At 40.9% G+C, this 21,452-nt stretch overlaps 1 protein-coding gene across 1 annotated transcript; it reads left to right on the top strand.

The window, feature by feature from the left end:
• Window positions 1–562: 562 nt before the first annotated feature.
• On the top strand, window positions 563–20,109 carry LOC104534194 (phosphatidylinositol 3,4,5-trisphosphate 3-phosphatase TPTE2-like). Its single transcript, XM_010187484.1, has 18 exons — window positions 563–612; window positions 2,568–2,645; window positions 4,931–4,978; window positions 5,700–5,861; window positions 6,271–6,390; window positions 9,203–9,302; window positions 10,134–10,197; window positions 10,707–10,771; window positions 11,340–11,400; window positions 12,276–12,357; window positions 12,438–12,526; window positions 13,800–13,861; window positions 14,814–14,894; window positions 16,554–16,659; window positions 17,246–17,343; window positions 17,707–17,802; window positions 18,286–18,356; window positions 19,845–20,109. The coding sequence occupies exons 1-18, from the start codon at window positions 563–565 to the stop codon at window positions 19,945–19,947; spliced, it is 1,536 nt and encodes a 511-aa protein (XP_010185786.1). The 3' UTR covers window positions 19,948–20,109.
• The last annotated feature ends 1,343 nt before the right edge of the window (window positions 20,110–21,452 follow it).

Consider the following 21,452-nt stretch of genomic DNA (forward strand, 5'->3'; position numbering starts at 1 on the left):
GAGCGGAGAGACTGCTGGCAGGTCTGTACCCGCCGCTGTGGGAGCCAGTTCCCTTCCCGGGACTGTGCGGCTGTGCTTGAGGCAGGTCTAAGGGAGTGGCCACACAGGGGGATGAAGCGCGGGCCTCCCCTCGGAGGGGTGGCCGTGTGCTGGGAGCTCCAGCATCCGCTCCCACGGACGTCCAGCCAGTGCTTGCCAGAGCAGCCTGGAGCAGCAGCATCCCTCCCGGAGCTGCCAGACGGGGCTCTGCTGTGTTTCGTAGCTTGAAGCAGGGGAAAACGTTTAATCGTGAAGCAAAGATGCTCTTTTGAAGTTATTGTCACTGTGGTATATTAAGTCAAAAAGCATCACATTGTTGAGTGGGTGACTCTCACTAGCCTTATAGATAAACTGTGTTCTGCCAACTGTGGGTAGGAAATACTTGAAAGTGAAGCAGAAGCCTGTCTGCTGGTAACTTGAGTGTGAGGCTGCTATAGGATGCTGGTATTCACTGTTTCTTATACTGGCTTCTCTTTAACTAGTTGTGCTTTCTCTTAAAAGCAGCAGAGCAACAACAGGCAAAATGACAACTGTGAGATACGAACAAGGATCAGAGCTGACAGAAGCTGCTGGGTGAGTGAGATGAACCGCACCAATGTATGGGTTTGGGGTTGAGGTATGCTGTGTGTGTTCCCTGTCTAAACTTTCTTAGTGTTTTAAATGTAACAAAGGGAATAACAATGGAGTGCTTGAAGTTTATATAACATAGTCTTTATATTTTGCTCACTCCTTAAAATGCTGTTGTCTGTGAAGTATGGTATATTTGAGAAAAATATGGTGATGTAGCTTACCTCTTACAAGTAGTTAAGAACTAACTAAGAAGTACAGAGCACCTAGGCATGATGTAATGAGCTCATGGCAGTAAAGCCTCCTCCCTTCTAGACTCCATGAGCACTGTCAAGGTCTCTTGTAGAATAAGATGCTCTTGCTCTGCTCTTCTTAAAAGCCTCAAGTCTGAAGTTCAGAGTGTGTGGGGAAGAAATAGGTTCTTCTAGTATATCCTCATTTTCTTCTACCCCAGTAGCCAGGGACTAGATGTAGCAGCTTGTGGTAGAGAGCTTGTTCCAGCTTGGACAACAAGTAGATGTAGAGTGCTCAGCAAAACAAACTCCTTCTGAGGAAAGCATTATCTTTGAACAGGGCTTTGAGGAACCTGGTCTAGTGGGAGGTGTCCCTGCTCATGGCAGGGTGGTTGGACCAGATGATCTTTAAGGTCCCTTCCAAACCATTCTATGATCTAGAACTGAATTTGTGTGAAAGCACAGAGGAAGCAGTGTACTGTTTTCTTTTTGTGTTAAAGATTGGCTTCCTAATGCAAAATACTACTGTTGCTTGTTTTTATTTTAATCATAGTAGAGGATAAGAAGGTGGCATTTGGTACTTCATGTGCCTAGAAGTATAAACAAGTGACCTGCAGCAAAAATGCTGTAGCAGCAGCAGCAACCTGCTTTAATGAGTCAAGTATTTCAGCTGTACATTAAGTGGAAACTCCCAAATGAATATCTCAGGAATAGCTGAGAAGCAAAGCTGAATGGCCATACATCACTAGAGCTTTGCTTCGGTTCTAGGAACAAAGTGAAAACATTGGTGTCTGGAGATAATGGAGCTGGAAAACTAGCTTTAAATACCAAAATTGTTGGGGAGGAGTCATTCATACCTTTTTTTTTTAACTGAACCATCAGTACTGGTTTCTGACACTGAAGGAAATGGATCATTAAACCTCTTGCTTAAAAGAGGGTTAGCCCACACTGCAAAAGCAGTGCTGGTACATGAGCCCATTGTAGAGGATGAAGGATACTTGGATCCTCTGAGGCAATCTAGCATGTTTGAACCATTAGTGTAACAACTCGGAACAGCATGGAAACATCAATATTGGAAATGTGTATGTAGTTGCTTGTGCCCAGGAAGCAATGATGCCAGAGGCAGAGCCACAGCAAATATTGTGGCTGTGCTATTATGTAGCACAGTATTTCTGTGGAGAAGGTTGAATTGGAAACTCCTGGATTTGGATGTTACATTTTATTTCATCTGAAGTAGCCATGTAGTCCTTAAAGCTTCTCAGACAGTTGAACAAAAGCTTGACCTAAAGAGACACTTTGAAGGAAGTTATGGCAAACAGCCACTAGATCCAGAAAATGCTGTTCTAGCATTAGCTCAGCTGCTGCTGCTATGGTCTTCCAGTTTCCGGTCTGGTATCCTGCCCTGCACAAAAACATCTCTGTGCTATGGCTTTTCCTGGAGAAAGCATTAATTCTCTGAACAAGTAGTTCACTGTAATAGCATTGATGTAATTTGAACTCTCTGAAGCAATTTTGCATATGTGTATTTCCAGCTTCCAGAGTCTGGACTGGGCTGTTAAGTCCTCAGCGGACTCCTGGATGCCCTACTTCAAAGCTCTTTATCCTATTGCTGGATGCATCTGTTCCCTCCCTCAGCTGACAGTTAATATTCTTTCTTCTGAAACAACAACAGCAGTATATGAAGTTGACATCTGTATCAGTATGTGACTTGTATTTTATCTTTGCCAGCTCTCCAAAACCAGAAGAGCCCACAGTAAAGATTGATGATGGTCGTGATGAGGATGATGAACCAGACAGCTGTTCCAGGTAAGCTAATGATATACTAAATGCCTTGCTTACCCCCTGAAGTGGAAACTTTTGAGCTAAAATAAGAAGGCAGATGACTTACTGAAGTAGAGATAAGCCTGATAAATCACTTGATGTTGATGTTTGTTTTGGTACATAATAAAGACATGTAAGCTCAGGAAGCTTCTTTATGCCTCTAGAGATGAAAGCCTAACTGAAGAACTAGCTGCAAGTCCAACGTAGCATGAAGAATGGGTAGTCCAAACTGCATTGATTACATTTTCCCAAGAAATGAATTTAGGAGAGCACAGAGGAACAAATGCTGCTAAGAAAGTGAGGTGAATGAGTATCTGAGGCAAATGATAAGCATTGTGCCATCGTCAAGACTAAACTATCTGAACTTGCTAGCAATTAACTCTGTTCTTGAAATAGTTATTTTCTAACAGTGTTTGGCTCTTGTCACTAGTTTACTAACTCTTATAGGATACTTAGTCAAGTCAGTGACAAGTGAATAGATTTGTTTCTCTGTTGCTGCAGCTCAAGAGCAGTAAGATTAAGCCTCTTATCTCAGTTCTTCTATATGACATGTCTGCCTAGAATTCAGAAGTTGGCATTTACAGATGCATTTTACAAAGGCTTTAAGCTGAGTATGTAAGCAAATGTGCCATGCTCTCTTCAACAGATGTAAAATGTTGGTGGGCTGAATGGGAGTGGTGTATATACATTTCAAACTTAAGTGCACCTAATAAAGGTACTTTTCCTTAGACTGTGGAAGCTGAAGTTTTGGTGTATCTACTACACTTGCATTGTAGGATTGACTGTGCAAAGACATAGACTAACAAACTGCTAGTGTAATTATTGCAGTGCTTTCTACATGTTAGACAATGTAAATGTAATGAGAACCTCCTATATGCTAGGCTGTCTTCTAGACAAGGCTTGCTACTGCATCCTTGACTTCCATGGGAAAAGTGGGCACTGCAACCTAAGGATCTCCTTCTTAAGGATGCAGATGTTTGCTGGTTAGACCTTGCTCCTTAGTTTAAAGTATGAACCTAATGAGAAGTGTGGGTTAATTCAGTAAGGCCAGCAAGGTGCTTTCTCATTATTTTGAAGAGATCTAGCCTTGTCTTAAACTGAGTTACTGAGGTGTTAGGAAATGCACCAGGTGGAATGCAATGCTCAAGTTACCCTAGAGGAAACAAGTAGCTCAGAAAGGATCACTGGAGTACAGTAAGCATTGTTGAGCTGACAAATACTTCCTGTAACAGTGGTATCTCTAATGGTGGTGGGGAGAGGAAGTGTAGTAACTGTATGTAACAGGAAAGATAGGGTAGATACGTGAACAAGACAAAAGAAATCTGTCACTACGTCAGAACTTCTGGTAGGTCCTACTGTTAGTGATATACTTGGAGAAAGTGGTTTCTTTTAAGTGTCTAAGAAAAGATTCAGTGCTTACAATAGGGAAGTAATCCCAGGATTGCTTAACAGACTGGCAATCTGGTTTTCAAACTGTCCTACTGGGGTTTGCAGATTATTGCTTCTACCTTAATTCATTGTGTAGCCTAAAGAGATTTTCAGATAGTGAGATAACTATACAAAAGCTTAGCTTTAAACCAGAAGGCTTAAAAGCATACCAAAGAGGCAACAAATCCTCTATGACTGAAATCAGGAGCTGAAACCCTGCTATGGCTGGAGATAACTCTCACAATTGGAAGAACTTAGCTGCAGTAACTTTTCTTAAAAGGCATTTGAGTCTTCAATCTGAAAGCTGAACCAATATTTACTTGAAAAAGTAGAGGAGAGATTTTTCTTCCTCTGTTCCAAAAGCACAGAAGCAGAAGTGGAGCTATTAAGTGCAGCTTTTTCACAAACCTGGAAAAAAAAATCCTCTATTATAATAAGCTAATATCTTGAACAAGATACCTTAAGAGATGTTTATCCTTTAATCTTCCTCTTGACCAATAGCTATTAATAAGCTCACTTCTTAAAGCTTATAACAGGTCATTAAGCCAGACTTTTAGTGTCACTGGAATTGTGACACTAGTGTTATGCGTAAGTACACATTGCTGCACTTCTAGAGTCTGTAACTGATGAATACTGCTTCTAACAAGTGGTTAAAGTATTGTTTCCAAGTACTGTCTTAGCCTATATACTTCATGAATGCAACTGAATAATCTCTTCTTAAAGAAATCACTATACAGAATATTAAAACAAAAAAAAATAATGGAAGAATGTAACCATGCTCTTGTGACTAGTATGAGTAGCAAAGTGTCACTTGTCTTGATGCCAATTCTCTTTTCTTGCAGTGCAATAAGGAGAAAAATATCCCCATTTGTGATGTCATTTGGATTCAGGTAAAATATCACGCTTGTAATGATATGGACAAGGTAGAAATAGTCCTTATTTTTGGTGTAAGAAATCGGAGAGTTCATTGAACAACAGTGACTCCAGCACGCTCTTTCTAGAAACTACTAAACCCCCTATTGCTCTCAGAAAGGGTGACTTGAGAAAAGTACTTAGATTGGGAAAGAAGTCTGGAACAGGTATGACTACATTCTTTAAGGAGAGCTGAAAGTCTGCAAATGCCATTGACTTGGATAAAAGCACTTTAATGGCTCACTTTGGTTGTTCAAAGGCTGCCACAGCCTAATTGGTCAGTTGTATGCAGTCTAGGTGCTGAAACAAGGCAAGCCACTAAACAGTTATTTTTAAGGGACTGCACTAAGTTATGAGTGGGAGGGAAAGTGAGTAATCTGAAAGGCAGCACTGACACTTTGTGTGCCTTAATGCATCTGGGTTTGCACCACTTCTAAGTAGCTGTGGAATTATGGGTTCATAACTACAGCTGAGTCTGAGGTAAATGTGCAATTTCACATGGATGATGTACTACTCTGTGCAGACCACTCAAATGCAATTTGAATCCTTCAGCTGCTTTTACAAGCAGGCTTCAATCTGTATATAAGAGAACATACTCTCACTGTGACAGCTAAAACCAAATCTGGGCTTGTACTCTTCAGTCAATCAATGTCAGCAATTAATTCCTATCTCTCAGGTTCACTTGTATTTTTTTTTCAGAATATTTGGAGTTGTACTTATCATTGTGGACAATATATTTGTTATTGTGGATCTGGCTGTCCTTGGGAAGAAGAAGTATCTTTCAGATATTTTTGAAGGTGTTTCCCTGGCAATAGCATACTTCTTTCTCATCGATGTTCTCCTGAGGGTCTTTGTTGAAGGGTAAGACTTTGGGCAAAAGTGAAGTCAGTGTGGCAAGCCTTCAGGCTAGTAAGGAAGCAATACTTCAAGCTTGGACTATGAACATGAATGTCCTATCAGCCAATTTTCTGGTCATAAACAATGGCCGCATTGTCTTGCCTGTGTATATTGGCTGTTACCTTTCTATAGCATAACCTGTGAAGTGCTTTTGGTATAAATGAGCACTTGGAAAGTGCATCAACTTTGCTGTGACTTGTGTGTAGACATGGTATAAGATATTTTCTTAGTGAGTCTTCAGTGCTTAGTGTTAAGAACTACTTCAAGAGAGCTTGGCTCTAGCAGTAGTTGAGTATAGGTGGTTCTCTTCCTGAAGATGTTTCAATCTTTGCTATGCATATGGCAATCTTTCTAAAACTCTCCCTTGTTTCAGCTTTAGGAAATATTTCCAGTACAAACTGAATATTTTGGATGCATTCATAGTGGTGGGCACTCTGATAATTAACATGATATACACCTTGTCAGGCTTCACTGAAGTAAATCAGATTCCAAGGTAAGAGTGGTATGGCAGCTGTTGAATGTGAGCTCTCTTTTCTTGGTAGTCTTATAAGAATTTTCTTGGGTACCTCCAAGCTGAATGTGTGCATAATAGATCACAAATACGATTGATCATATTTCATGGTACAGACTAATGAAAGAGAGAGACACCTATCTTTGGTCTACAGTTATACTGTAGACTGTCCCTGTCTCAAAGGCGGATGTGATCTAAACATATCAGTGTGACTATAAGTGAATAGTGAGGCCATCAAATGCTCCAATTCAAGCACTGATGGGCCTGGGGCTGAGAAGTATGCGGCAATGCTGATAGAGAAGAGTCTGAAGAAGGTCAGAAAGAGGAGTTGGGTTATAGTAGCAAATGGAACAGACAGCTGAGGGATGATCTCCATCCATTGGATCTTGAAAGAGTTGCCAAACTGTGTTGTATCTTCCACCTTGCTTTCCCAAAAGCTCCATGGTAATGTGTGTTGGGTTTTTCAGCTATGCTCTGGGAAGGGGAAGCATGCTGTTTATGTGCATAAGTCTTAATTCCATCTGATTTCTGTAGCTGTATCAGATGATAACCTGTGAGAGGAATCCATTCCTGATGGAGACAGATCTACTACTCTAAGATTAGTTTATCTGCACTAGGCTTGAATTAGTGAAACTTGCTTGCCAGGGAAAGAAGTTGAAAGCTTTTTTTTTCCCCAAAAAAAATCACCTCCCCAATTTAACTGGCTACTAGGCATAAGGTAGGAAACATTCTTCTAGAAGAAACCAACTCAAAGTCTGGTTTTTGAAGAATCCAGAGTTGGACAAACATCTGGAAGTACTACTCATCTCTTCAAATGCCAGCTAAACTCAGGTTTCAGAAAGTAAACTGTTCCTTTGACAGTTCTTGCAGCCTCAGAATCATAAAAGGCTGTTTACTTCTAGGTCTTTTTAAACATTAATCTGGGTTTAATGATTACTTCCCATCTCTCTGGCTGCATTTTTTTTCTAAAGCAGCTTTCATCTTATGCCAGCATCCATTTAAAGGCAAGAGAAATAGCACTGTGACAGGGTAATCTGCACCGCTATCTTTACTAGGCTGTTAGTAGTACACCTGGTCCTGCACTGATCTGTCCTGCTGCAGATTGGTGTGTGCAAGTTCCTTGTATTCTTTCTTGCTGAAGTTGATGAGGAATTTGGGCCACATTAAAAGGATTTCACACTGATGTTGTCTGAAGGTACTCAGCTGGGGCCTGCCATATCACTCATGCAATTTTTGAAGCCCTCTGTAAAACCCCTTCTGTTAAGGGGCTCTTCAGTCCTGTTCTGACCAAAATATTACCACCTGACACTAGAAGATACCTCAAACTTGGCCAAATTTTGAGATGAGATTACCTTCTTATCCAACACTACTGGAGTGTCCACACAATCCAGCTAATTCTCAGTAGCCTACCTAGGGTTTAGCACCTTTCTTTCCCCATAGCCCTTGCTCAAGAAGTAAACAGCAGTCTTAAAGCACCTGATAAATCTCAATCAGAATTTTAATAGCTTTTATGTGCCTTCTGTGGATAAGATTGTATACATGACAAGTGACATTTCGGTGACAGTCTGTAGAGGTAACATGCCCTGATGGAGGGGTAGGGTCTCTTTCCAATCAGGTCTAGCTGGCTGTGCACTGGGATCAGTTGCTGGTTACCATGAAGTCTGAGCTATAAGAACATTGAGGAATGAGTTCTGGTAGCTAATGCTTAACTGGCTAACTTCCTAATGGGCAGAATGCAGACTGGTTGCTTTGTGTTTTGTTTGGTTTTGGTTTTGGTTTTGTTTTCTTTTTGTTGTTTTTTTTTAATCTTGATGAGCTGCTTTCCACAGTTGTGGCTCAGGCTGGAGAGAGGGGGCTATGGAGTCTTTTGTGTTGGTTTGTCTCCTTGGCTGCTAGCTCCAAGACAACCCAGTTCTCAAAAACAGAAGGATAATTCTGGACTAGGAAGGAGGTGGGGGGAAAAACTGAAACTTTCTTCCAGGACAGCTTTCTCTTGCGTACTTTAAGCTCTACCATCAGTGGGAAGGAGACTTCACTGGGATAATGTTTCATAATATTTGTGCCTATAACTATATTAGGAAACCTTGCAAATAACTAGACTTTAAGTGTGCTAGGACCTGAAATATGTGCAAGTGCTCCTCAAAAGTATATGCTCACATACTCCTTAGGGAATTAATGTTAGTTTACCCTAGTCCCTAAGGGTATGTGAAAGCAGCTGCCCTGTTCACTTGTTTTGGTAGAGCCACTCACATGAGCATCTTGCTTGCTTCAAAGTTCAATAGCAGTTCAAAGTTCTTCAAACCAAATAATCTGCTCAGGTTTCTGAATGATTAAATGTCGGGTTTAATACTGATCTGATCTTAGATTTCTTAATTAAGACATGATGTATATGGCCTGTCTAGCTTCTTTTTTCAGCTATTTTTCAGGTGGCTACTTATGTGTATACTTGAGAACAAGCTTCCAGGAACAAGAATTTGTGGATAATAACATAGGTAGTGTTAAGGGAATTTGTTGCTTGCAATGGTGTCTGAGCAAGTAGGGGTTTTTCTAGTTCTGTTAGCTGTTCAGAACATGTACTACCCCTGTGCTGCTGCCCCCCCCAAAAAAAAACCAACAACAACAAAACCTCTCAATAAAACCATAGTATTCTTCAAAATCAGCCTGAGAAATTCTAGTTCAGTATATGAAACCAAGCTTTAAACTGTCTCTGAAACAGCTTTTAGATAGCTTTAAGCTTTGCATCTAAATCTGATTGTGTTCATTTTCTTCTGTGGTGAATCTGACTCCCATCAAGAATGGTTACTTTATTCCGAGCTATGAGAATCATCATTTTAATGAGAGTATTTCGCCTGGCTTCGCAGAAGAAGCAACTTGAAATGGTGACCCGGAGAATGGTAAGTTGGCCTCTTAATATATCTAGGCTACTATTACTGTTTCCAACTCTAGCTTTTTCTCCAGGCAGCTATCAATGGTGAGTAGCAAGACTGACCACAGCCTATTGGTCTGCAACTGATCTTGCTGCCTAAGCTGTGTGTCTGGTCAGTGTCCCTGACAGGATATTGGTGCATTGCCTCCAACTTCAGTATGGCTAATAATTCTTAACTTTGCTCAAGTAAGCAGCAACGTGACCTGGAAGGCCAGCATATCAAACCAATTGCAACACTACCATGTGTCTCAATTGAGAATTTCTAGTTTCTAGTACATAAGCTATTCTCCCTCATGTAGGGTATGATAGGAATTTTAATGTATCTGCTGCTTATTCCAGGTGAAAACAAAACAACCTAGCTGTTGAAGCCCAATCCATTGCAAATGTCTCTTCTTTTCATCAGGGCCACTACAATGGTACTTGAAGCTTTGAGTACGCCCCTTGCTCAGGAATAAGCAGTCTTGTTTATGCTGCCTGTAACTTTCTTCTTCCTTCCTTCAGCCCCCAAACACTCAAATAGAAATGACAGATTCATGCTACAGCTGGCAATAAATCTGCAGTGTCCTTTTCACTAAAGTAAACTTTCAAGCTTTGGGGCAAAATTTCTGTATGGAGCTTCTACCTGAAAGCTAACACAATAAATGTTATTGTTGGCTAATACTGTGAACTTTGCTATAGCAAAGTGAGGCTCTGCTACTCATGATTTAACTTCAGAATCTAGATGGCTGATTTTCCTTAGTAATGGGCAATGCTTGTTGATCTTTGGTGTGGAAGATTAACTCCACTCTCTTTTTGGCAGGTCTCTGAAAACAAAAGGCGTTATATGAAAGATGGCTTTGATCTGGATCTCACTTATGTTACTGGTTTGTAGAAGCAAATGACACTTGGCACATTGCATCCTGCTAACACTGGTTATTCAGTTAATAATGGCTTGACATGAAATACAGGCAGTGTTTTAGACCAATGAAACTTAAGTATGACGTCAAACCGGGCTTACTCCTTTTTTTGTAGGATTTGGAAATACAGATTCCAAACTCTGACACTGTTCAAGGATTAGCCTTCTGGGAGAGAGGTTGTACATGCTGCATGTAATGGTAGAAATTCTTCTGAGGCCTAGGAAACCAGAGCTGAGGAACTATTGACTAACTCCGTATTTTTGCCTGTGTGTCTATGAAAGCTGACAATGGTAGCTGATGCTTCAGCAAGCATTATTCTCCTACCCTAGCTGTACTAAATAGAGAAGAAAACATCTCAAATCAGTAAATCAGTAGGTGGTTATTCTAATTAGGGTAGAAATAAGCTGTTTTATAATGTAGTTCTTACATATGGGGAGGGTTCCCCCTGTTACTTCTAATTGCTGTCTCTTTCACAGATCGCATTATTGCCATGTCATTTCCATCTTCTGGGAAGCAATCTTTCTATAGGAACCCTATAGAGGTAAAGATCCCTCATCTACCAAGTTCATTATTTATGAATGCTGTTTCACTTCAAGGTTTTCAGTAGTTTGCCTGTGGACTAGATTGCAAGTCAATCCTAGTCCTGCTGTCTTGGCTAGCTGGAATGACTAAATAGTAGCCTTCATTGTGCTGCACTGCTTGTGCTGTAGTCTCTTAGCTAAGCCTGGTTGAATGTATCTTGCAGTGTGCACACACTGGTGCTCTGATGCTCCTGTTTCTTGGGAGTGCTTCAGAGAACCAAGTCAGTTCTGCCCTTGGTTAGTAATAGTATGAGTGATGAGAACTGTATACTCATTTAAATAAAGATGTTTAAAAGGTCTGCATTAATGCTCTTTAGAGCTATGCTGCCTGGTAATGTGGAAACTAAAATATGTAGGGCAGGGAAGGTAGTTGTACTTTTATTCCAGACAAGAACCTGAGCTATTGAGCTGGAAAGGACTGCTGTCCAAGGGTTGTTCATGACTGGAGTTGCTAACACCACTTGAGGGTTGGAGGCAGTGGAAATAAGGAGTAGAGCACTAACTACTCTGAACTTGTTATTGCTTTAGGAAGTTGCAAGATTTCTGGACACCAAACATGCAGACCACTACAAAGTCTACAATCTCTGCAGTAAGTATGTTTGGCTGCTGATTGTATTGAGATACTGCTACATCTTTTCAAGGTGTGATGCTGGCAATACCAGATCTCCAAGAATTTAAAGTCTGTCAAAAGTACACAGCTGTTTGACTGCCATTTATCCTGAATGTGGCTATTGACTTTGAGTATCTGATGTGTTGTACTGAAGATAGAGAAGGTAGAGAAGATACTGGATACCTTGCAGTTTAGACTTCCTTGCTCATGCTGAACAATTGCTTCAGTATTACAAAACACTTACTAAAGTGGAAGAACTAAACCTAGGCTAAAACTTGGGATGATGTTGGTGGATTTTTCTAATGAAGGCTTAGAAGAATGAGGTTAATTAATAGCTAAAAGCTTTTCTGTTTAGAGGTGGAAAATACTTCAGGAACAACTATTCTGTGGGTTTTGCTTTCATAGTTGAGCATCAGAGCTGGAAGCAGGCAAGACATGAGACAGAAGTGTTGATACTGAAGTCCTGAAAAAGTATAACTGTCCTCTAGCCAGCAGAGCAATAGATGAGGGGTTACAGTTGAGGACTGTGGTGTTAGCAGCTCCTTACCACTTTGTAGGTGGTTTTTGCTGTGGTTTACCCTGATAGTACATCAGAATATTAGCTTTCAGATGCCCCTATGGGAAGGAATGGACATTTGGGCCTGGAGATTAATTTTCACTTAAAAGTGAGAGGTGTGAAACTAAAGCTAAGCAAGCATGGCTTTAGCCAGATTACCTCAGTTTTTCAACTTTGTCTATTTTTACTACTGTACTTTAAACACTAGTATATACTCAGACCAGCAGTTGTGTGTCACAAGCCACTTTCTTGCAAGTCTGTTCCGCTTCCTGGCATAAATATAGATCTTTCCTTGTAGGTGAAAAAGGCTATGACCCCAAGTACTTCCACTACAGGGTGGAAAGGATCTTTATTGATGACCACAATGTCCCAGCACTACAGTGAGTCTTGTCAAGGAATGCATACATCTTAATAGTTCTGTGGGCATTTGCTTTGATCAATTAACTTTCCTCTTATTTAGGGACATGGTAAAATTCACTGCCAATGTTCGTGAATGGATGAGTCAAGATGAAAAGAACATCATTGCAATTCACTGTAAAGGAGGCAAAGGTAAAACTTCTCATGTGTAATCTGTGTATGCTACAAATTGCACGTTATTCTTGTAATGGCTTCTTTGATGTAAGTATGGCCTTAAGCTGTAGCGTGAGATGGGTTTGGAGTGTAACTCCACAAATTCCGCAGACACTGACTAGCAGCAGTATAGTGCTGTGTGTTTAGTGTTACACAACACCATTTTTAGGTGGCCCAAGTTGGTTCTTAATCTAAGCTGGCATCTGACCTCTTAAAATGGTCTGCAGTAACTTCTTGCTGTCCTTACTGCTGAGATGGCAGTCTCCCAGGAGAGACTGGGTCTAGGGAGCTACTGAAATAGATGCTATCAAAAGTCTTAAGCTGCAGCTTTGGCAGCCAGTCACCCACACTGAATATCTTGCCATTTACCTCAAGCTTTTTCATTTCTTGGGAGATGGGGGAGGATGTAATTAGTAGGTACTGCTGGATCTTAACTCAAGATACACAAGGTATTGTCTGATTAGAGTGCAATGTAGTCCTGTGGGAAGGGGTTAGTCAAATCTACTGCAGATAAGCTGACCTGTAGGGGTGCTGTTTGCAGCCCGTGGTAGTGCAGGAGCTGTTGAAGTGCACAGATAGCTGTGTGAATAAGCTGAATTACCCTGCAAACATGCCACATCTAGCTGCCTGGTGTTACTACTGTAAATACTTGGTTTAAACCAGGTGGTTACTTAACATAAAAAGGCTCTTTCTGCCATTTGGAACCATAGCTTAAAAGGTTTTGCAAAACTGAACATTGTAACTACCTGAAAGCCAAAACCAGCTTGAAGAACAAGTGTAAGGAGGGGTAACTTGATCTCTAAGATTTTTTAAACTAGAAATTGAGACTATATTGGAGTCTTTGTGCTGGAGATCTTAAGGCCTTCTTAGTAGGGTTTTTGGGGGAAAAAAGGTGGGGCAGAGAAGCAACTCGAGTCTTAGAGCATTGGGAAGTGCCAGTCTATAACCTAATCTAGTAGTGTATTTGACTCTACCCCCTTCTAAATAGAGTAGGCAGATGCTGGCCAGCTTCCTGAGTGCTTCTCGGTCTACTACAGAGAAATGCAGGGGCTGCTTTCAAGGAACAAGTTAATAAACTGTGGTATCATATTTTTAGCTTGTTCTTCCCAGAAATCCAGGCACTTGACTACTCTAGTGTCACTTATCTCCTGTTTATAACTTTTTTAAATGGAGGAGAATGTTGTATTTGCAAAAATAATCCTAAATACCTTTGAACTCCTGTAGTTCAATCTGTCTCTTACTTCTAATATAGGCAGGACTGGAACAATGATCTGTATCTGGCTCATAGACAGTTACCAGTTTGAAAGTGCAAAGGTAATACCTGGTGTTTATTTTTTCTTTTAGTTTTCAAAATACCCCTTTTAGAACCCACTTAATTAGTGAAACACACTAATACTCTGCAAAAACTCTGTACTGGAAGAAGGATACTATGAATAATCTGTTTAACAAAGAAGCTGTTGCATGTCTTGCTACTTTGTAAATTCCTTTCTGATCAAGACTGTTCTTGATTGGGAAGAACTGGGAGAGTAGAATTTAACAGGGTAATGACTTTGAAGCACTTTTTTTTGGGAGGGATAATAGACCTAGGATCTTGAGCAACAACTTTCTTAAACTGTGGGTGGCTTCTGAGCATGCTTTATTAAAGATGGCAGCATTGTTTTTAAGCGGTCTTGAGCAATTTTTTCCCTAATCTCCTTCCAAGTAGTGTGAGGCATCAAGAATTGTCTTGACTGCCAGTATTGGAGCAAGAAGCCCTTCTGGGGAAAGGGAGAAAGATCAACATGTCTTAGATGTGTGTGCTGCTTTAGTATCCCAGGTCTGGTATAGTGACCTGGAAACCTGGGTTGCAAAAGGCCCAGGTCACTCAAGATAGCCTGAGCAGAGTGTATCCATTTAATCACTTGTTTTTCTCCGAGTTTGGCTAGTGAAGATCTGAACTAATGTTCAGCTTGGTCTGCCTCAGACCACTTCAGAAATGTAGATTGTTCAAAAGCAATTTCTTAAAAAGCATATTGCTTTCTTCCTTCAATGAGCTTTATTAGTGTTCTTTCATGGATGACAGACTTAATACATCTGACTTCCTAATTAGTGCTTTCTTAGTCTAGTAAAGACTCCTTTAGAAAGTACCAAAACAACTACTGTGTATTTTCCCTTACCTTCCCTTACTGGAGTTGAGTAGTCTAATTCTGGTTTACTATCCATTTCTCAGGAAGGGGAATGGTGGTGAGATGAATATCTTAACTCTTGAAATTATCTTCCTATGTAGGAAAGTTTGAACTACTTTGCAGAGAGAAGAACTGATAAAAGCACAAGTACCAAGTTTCAAGGAGTTGAAACTCCATCCCAGGTAAGCTTGAGCAGGTCCAGTAACAGTAGCCAAACATTAGCCTTGTGAGCACTTATGCTACTCCACTTCCCTGCCTTGTTTCAGAGATGTAGGCTTCTACTACATGCTGAACTCCTGAACTTTCTGTAATCTTTTCTGAAGAGTAAGAAGACTATCTACTTGTAAGACTGCACTGCATCTTCCCCCCCATCTCCTTTGTCTAAGCACATTTTTTGTCTCTCTGTGTAGTATAAAACCTGAATTACGGAGTCAAAGATGACAGAATTGGTGAGACTAGGAGAGCTTTCAGTCCAACCTAGTTCAAGCAGGGTAAGCTAGAGCAGGTTGCCCATAGCCCTGTCCAGTCAAGTCTAGGATATTTCCACAGATAGGCTTCACTGTCCCATGCAGGTTACAGGATGGCAAACTAGACTGTATGTAGAAACGAAGCAAAACTTTATTATAAATTGTAATAATGTGATTGGGCTAAAGGGCATAAATCAAAATATCTACTACACAATAGAAGTGCTATGGCAACTGCTTATTATTCTAGACCTAGTAAATGCCAATTAATAACTGAAGCAATGTTTTAAAGATAGTTCAGTTATTGAATAGGGACTGATGTTACTTACCCTACCTGATGACTGTGGGTAACTTCCTTTCACTCAGCCTCTGAGGAATAACTGAGGGAAGTACCCACTTGAGGGTTGAATAATCAAACATCTCATGGGGAAAAGTGTGTAAGAGTCCTGCCTGATCAGGAATGGGACAGGGCTTTTATAAAATAAAGTGACTGACTGTCAGTCATTTGCAAAGCCTTGCTCAATGATCCTTCTAGCTTAGCAAAATATTTTTATCTCATAAGAACACTGTTTCCTTTTTATCAGTATTCTGTTTTTTTCTGGGTCTGACTGGTCCAGAGTATATTCAAAGGCACAGTGTAACCTAGGATATCTGGTAGTTTTCTTTCACCAGAAAGCACTCAGTGTGGTGAGTCTTTTTTTCCTGACCACTGAGGTAGAGCATCCTGCTGCACTCCACCACCTCTGTGCAACTTGTTGCAGTGTTTGCCCATCCTCACTAAAGCAAGACAACTGGGCTATTTATCAAGAATGCACTGAAGCCTGCAGTCTGTGCTGGGAAGGGGGATGGCACTGATGTGGCTGGTTGGAGGAATGTATCCTCTAGAAACTGAGTTCACAAGGAGATACCGAACAAGTTATTGCTTCAGCCAGTTTAAGACTTGACTCATCTTGTTTCACTGTAGTGTGAGATTCAGAGGCATGAGAAAAAGCTGGTGACAGAGGTACTCTAGCTGCTGGTATAAAATAGAATGAAAGTACAACTGTCCTTCAGAATGTGCTTCCATAAAACGAATATTGTACGCTTAAACATTCTGCCCCTCAAAAAAGCTACAGTATCAAAGCTGCTCATTTCTTGCTGAACTCAAAATTGCAGAATTCCTTTTAGAACATGAAGTTTAAATAGTGCTTAAAAATGTGGGTATCGAAATTGTCTAGAGGATTGTTTGAACTGAGAAGGGGAAGAACAAAGGGCTACTTTCTTAGCTTTGGACTTAAGAGACTAAGAACATAGATGTGTTTAATCCTACTTCTGCCTAGAATCACTCTGTGTGGGGTACAGAAACTACATAATGTGTCTGGGTTTTTTGCTTTACAGAGTAGGTATGTTGGGTATTATGAGATACTGAAAAACAAGTATGACTCGAAACTCCCACCAGAGAGACAACTCAAAATAAAAAACTTCAAAATCCATTCTATACATGGTAAGAACTCTTGAATTTGGGCATTTCTCTATCTGGTAATATTTTCCTAGTACAGGCAGCTGATCTCTTTACTGTCTCTAACACATAAGAATGTAGATTTACTGGTATTTGAGAATTCAGATGTCACATTTACAATAGAATGAAGAGCATTTTGGAGTGCAGTTACCCTGTGTATTCTGTCACTTTCTGGGTGTATGGACAAAATGGTGGCTTACATACTAGCTGATCTGGTTTCTCAGCTTGATACACATACCTGATTCTGTACATATGTAATGATAATCTTGATAAAAGGCTGGAAGTTCAGCAGTACTTGTTCTAGGGGACTTCAAACTGCTGTTCTTGGTCAGTCAGTAGAACTAGACTCTAAATTAGCCATTTCCTGATCCTTTAGTAGAATTCACTGCTACTTGAAAATACAGCTTTCAGCCACTGAATCTTGAGCTACCTTTTAGGATGTGAGTTTTCTAAAAATCTATAGCAAGGCAATCTGGAGAGAAGGCACTTTTGAGTAGGTTTGCACTTGGTTTTAATGACCACTTACATTTCCAGCTAATATATATTGTATAATACAACTCTTTCTTCTTAGGAGTTGGGAAAGGCAATGGAACTGATATGAAGGTGCAGGTAATAGTGAAGAAACAAGTTGTACTAGAATGTGTATGTGCCAGTCAAGGAAACTGCAAGGTGAGTACTATGAAATTGTCAGTTGAGAAACAGGAGCTGAAAGTACTTAAGTCAAAAGTGTCTTCCTGTAAAAGCTGAATACTGGACATAAAACTATCTAAACAAATGAATGGTGTAAGTTCTGAGAGAATTAAAAAGCTAAGCTTTGCTAAATCATAGGAAAAGTACTGGTAAGATACTGAAAGATTTCCCTAGAAGTCACTTAAATGCAATCAGCAGCTTGGGTCAGAGCGAGTTAAACTGTTGGCTATTATTCTAGCACTGCTATTGTATTTGTATACCATGAATGAGTAGCTAGGTGTTGTTATTAATTGGTCCCTTGTCTCTGCAGTAACAAAACCAATGCTTTATTCTGTCATCTAGCTCTTCTTTGATTCTGAGAGTGACTCTGTAGTCATTGCTGTGGAAGACAGCCCTGTTATAAGTGGTGATGTGAAAGTCAGATTTGAATCGCAGTCTGTAAGTATAACAGTGGGAAGACCTTCACTTGAGTATGAGAAGAGGCTGCAGTGCACGCTGCACCTGGCTGTGCTGTGTGGGGTGGAGTCTGTTCCTCCCAGTGGCTCCTACTGTGTGGGGTGGCCCCACTGTAGCAGGTGTTATTCCGCCTCTGTGTAGTGAGTGATGCAGCAAGTGTTGCTACATCAGTCTATGCAGGCAGGGGAGGTGTCTGGCTGTTCATACTGTACAACCGAAACATCTTGAGTACCTGCTGCTTCTAATGTGGGTCTCTTACTCAAACTTAATACAATGAAGTGACCTAATCTTGAAATAACCTGAGTGAAAATAGTGATCTGGGTGTGATATTTGGTTCTTCAAGTGTATTGATTCTGGTACTCTAACTTTGTAAACCAAACTACTGGGGACAGGTGAGTACTCTTGCTCTGCAAAAAATAAGTTCTGTTGTCTAATGAAGTTCTTAAACAAGGTGTTTCCTTTTAGGATCTCTTAAAAGGCTATGATGACTGCCCTTTCTTCTTCTGGTTTAACACTTTCTTTATTGAAAATAACAGGTAAGTGCTCACAGTGCCTGCTTTCAGAGCCTAACTTCTGGTGTCTAAGGTTAAAATTCTTAAACATAGTGCTGAAAGCGAAGATAGCTGTTGTGTGGGTACTGGTCTCTCCAACTTGTGAGCAAGCAGTTGTTGCACACTTGCTTGCACTGTGTGAAATGTTTTAAATGTATGTGAGCTCTTTATCTTAATTGACTTAATCCACTGGACTCTTTCCTCAGCACTCTATTGTTAATGAACTTAAATTCAAAAAGGTAACGTTAACCATTCAAACCAAAGGCAACTCTGCCATCCTCTATAGCATGGCTGCCTGAGAGGCTGGAACTCATTCAGTACTTCAGCAGGTGAACGTGAAGACCACAGTTACAGATGCTGATGCTTGGGATTCCAAAAAAAGGCTCTTTTACTGCTTCTCATGCTTTTGTTAAAGCTAGAAATTACTGTTGTCTTTTCTAGTTGAGACTAGAACTCCTGGAGGAGCTCTAGCCAGTGAAAGCTGGACTTGTCTGACTTGCTAGAGGAGTGATATAGAAATAGAGACAGGAGATCCTTCTCTTCTGTATATGAAACTCAACAGATTTAGACAGAGGAAAAGTGAACTTGGCATGTGAGCTATAATTGCAGTGTTCTTTGTGACTGGGATAGGAAGGAAACAACTTTCATTTAATTGATCCCATCAGAGCATGAGGAGAGGTAGCCATGAGTCTGTAAGAGCTGTAAGCTTACTATGCTGAGCCAGCAATGCACCTTGCAGTCTAGGTGCAGACATCTAGTTAGAACCAAACCAGTGCCAGAAGAAACGTATGCCTGCTGTCTGACAGCCCTGCAGAGTACCATCTCAAAAGCTTCACCCAAGTGCTTTGTTTCCTCCAGGGCTAAGGAAAATGCCCCACCAGACCTTCTTTTTAACACAATTTAGTAGAGACTGTCTCCCTTCCTGCCCAGAGAATTCTGGTAGACCTAGGACTAGGTCTGATAAGTGGAACAGCTAAGGCAGTGCTCATATCTTTGTATCTCTAATTCAGCCACAGCTGATGTACAAGTAATATGAAGTGATAACTAGACATGAATTTGGTAAGCATTAAAAGTGGAGAACATGCCTGATGAGCTTGACCTGAGTACTGAATCAAATCCTTGCCATTATGAAGGTCAGTTATTAAATTTCTGCCACTCGTATCCCATCATGAAGCCTTCAGCTGAAGGTAATGCTAACTTTATTCTTAATCTTGTATTAGGTTCTGGAAAGAAAAAAAAACAAACCCAAACAAAATCACCAAACCACAACCCACAAACCCATCAGGGTGTGACTGTATGTTTCTCAGACTACTTCACATCCAAAGGCCTGTGCAGGCATGGCTACTGGCTATCTGAATTCAAGATCTGGGGCTATATGTAATATTTCACGGCTAAGATTGAAGTTCTCTTGGCTGGCTGAAAGAAAAGGCATGTGTTGGTCTGTAAGATGTGCTACTCGATTTTGTCTTTCAGACTTTACCTTCCCAGAAATGAGCTGGATAACCCTCACAAGTCTAAAACATGGAAAGTCTATAGAGAGACATTTGCTGTGGAGGTGAACTTCACTGAACCATAAAGGAAAGCTGAAAGAAGGGAAACATGTAAAATTAATCTCTTTTCCTGGAGAATGTCTTGCTGCTTCAGTATAAAGTGAAGTAGTCACATTTTGGTGCACTTAATGTATTTCTGTGTAGATACAATTTCTCAAATAAATGAAGTTCTGTTGTGCAGAGCAATAATAGTCTGAGAAGTTACTTAGTGTCAGCTGCCTGTCATGTTAATGAGCTGTTGGATCCTTTGGAGCTTAAATGTCTCTGCACACAGGTAATCCCTACTTTATTAATCTAGCACAATTGTGTGTCTTTAAGCAAGAGCATTAATGTGATGGCAGTGGAGACTGGCAGTCTGCAGGAGACTGCTGGAAAAACCTGATGTACCTTCCCTCAGCATCAGGGTTTTCTATAGGCCAGTAGAATATGAATTTGGAGGGAGAAATAGTAATCTGGCACAGGCAGTCTAATACTTCTGGAGTAGAAGTCTTGGTATTGAACCACTGTTTATCAGAAGTCCAGTTATGTAGGGTTTTGAGCAACACCTGGCCTGGGAGCTGATGGTGGGGCTTGGAGACTGCACAGCTGCTTCTCTGCCAGTGTACCTCCCCACAAAGGGCTGAGATGGCACAGCAGCAGAGGGGCAGAACTGGCTTATGTTCAACTCCTGCTGTGCTGTCCTCCAAACTGTAGTGTTGCTTCAGAGGCTGCATGTGTTATTGCACATAAACTTAAGTCACTGCCACTCAAGGTTAAGGGGTGCTGGCAAAGTTAATGTAACCCCTGCATCTCTGGTTTGAGAAAAGGAAGACTTCCCCAGGAGTGTGACCACAGCTGTATCACTAGAGGGCAATGGCAAGGCCTCTGCACAGGAGCTACTGGGAGCTGGAACAGGATGCAGCTATTGCAGCTTGAAGTGGCTGATGACTAAGTTCCTTTTGGCTTAGCTCTGGCAACAGGATATCACTGTCCTAGGATGCCCTTTCTAATTGCTTGCAGGGCAAAGAAGGTGAACCTTCCTGCTGATGAAGTAAGCTAATCGCCTATAGCAGCAGCAGTGGCTATAACAGCAAGAGTCAGACCTTTCTAGCTGAAACATGCAGTTAAGTAAAAACTATTGTATAGGCAGGAGTGAGTAACAAAATAGCTAGATGAGGGAGACTCTGCTCCTCTCCTCAGATCTGAGGACCACTGCTCTGATGATGGCAATAATAGTTCCTAGTGTGCCTGTAGTGGTGACCTTATCTGGCTTCAGGATAGTGGACATTTATCCCTTACATATGTGGAACTTAAGTGATCCCTGCTGGCCTCCTGGCATTCTTCTGGCAGGAAATTTATCCTTATAGTGTGCATTATGGTAATCAACAATCTAGAAACTTGGAACTTGAGTTGAGCCCTAATATCAGAACTGACTTTAGCTCCTGGTCTGGTCCTTTGCTAGTACCAAACTATGGCCTTTATTTTCAATTTTTCATGTAAAATCTGCAGTTGTTTCATGGCAGCTTGTTATAGCTGGTGCTTTCCCTTCAGT

The sequence above is a fragment of the Mesitornis unicolor genome, unplaced genomic scaffold, assembly GCF_000695765.1.
Source record: "Mesitornis unicolor isolate BGI_N332 unplaced genomic scaffold, ASM69576v1 scaffold32986, whole genome shotgun sequence".
Taxonomy (NCBI): domain Eukaryota; kingdom Metazoa; phylum Chordata; class Aves; order Mesitornithiformes; family Mesitornithidae; genus Mesitornis; species Mesitornis unicolor.

What these genes read in the sequence shown, in the direction of transcription:
- LOC104534194 (XM_010187484.1), top strand. Translation starts at nt 563, where the DNA reads ATGACAACTGTGAGATACGAACAAGGATCAGAGCTGACAGAAGCTGCT. An exon ending in GAGTTGAAACTCCATCCCAG is followed by an intron (nt 14,895 to 16,553) that starts GTAAGCTTGAGC and finishes TTTGCTTTACAG; the next exon opens with AGTAGGTATGTTGGGTATTA. An exon ending in CCAGTCAAGGAAACTGCAAG is followed by an intron (nt 17,344 to 17,706) that starts GTGAGTACTATG and finishes TCTGTCATCTAG; the next exon opens with CTCTTCTTTGATTCTGAGAG.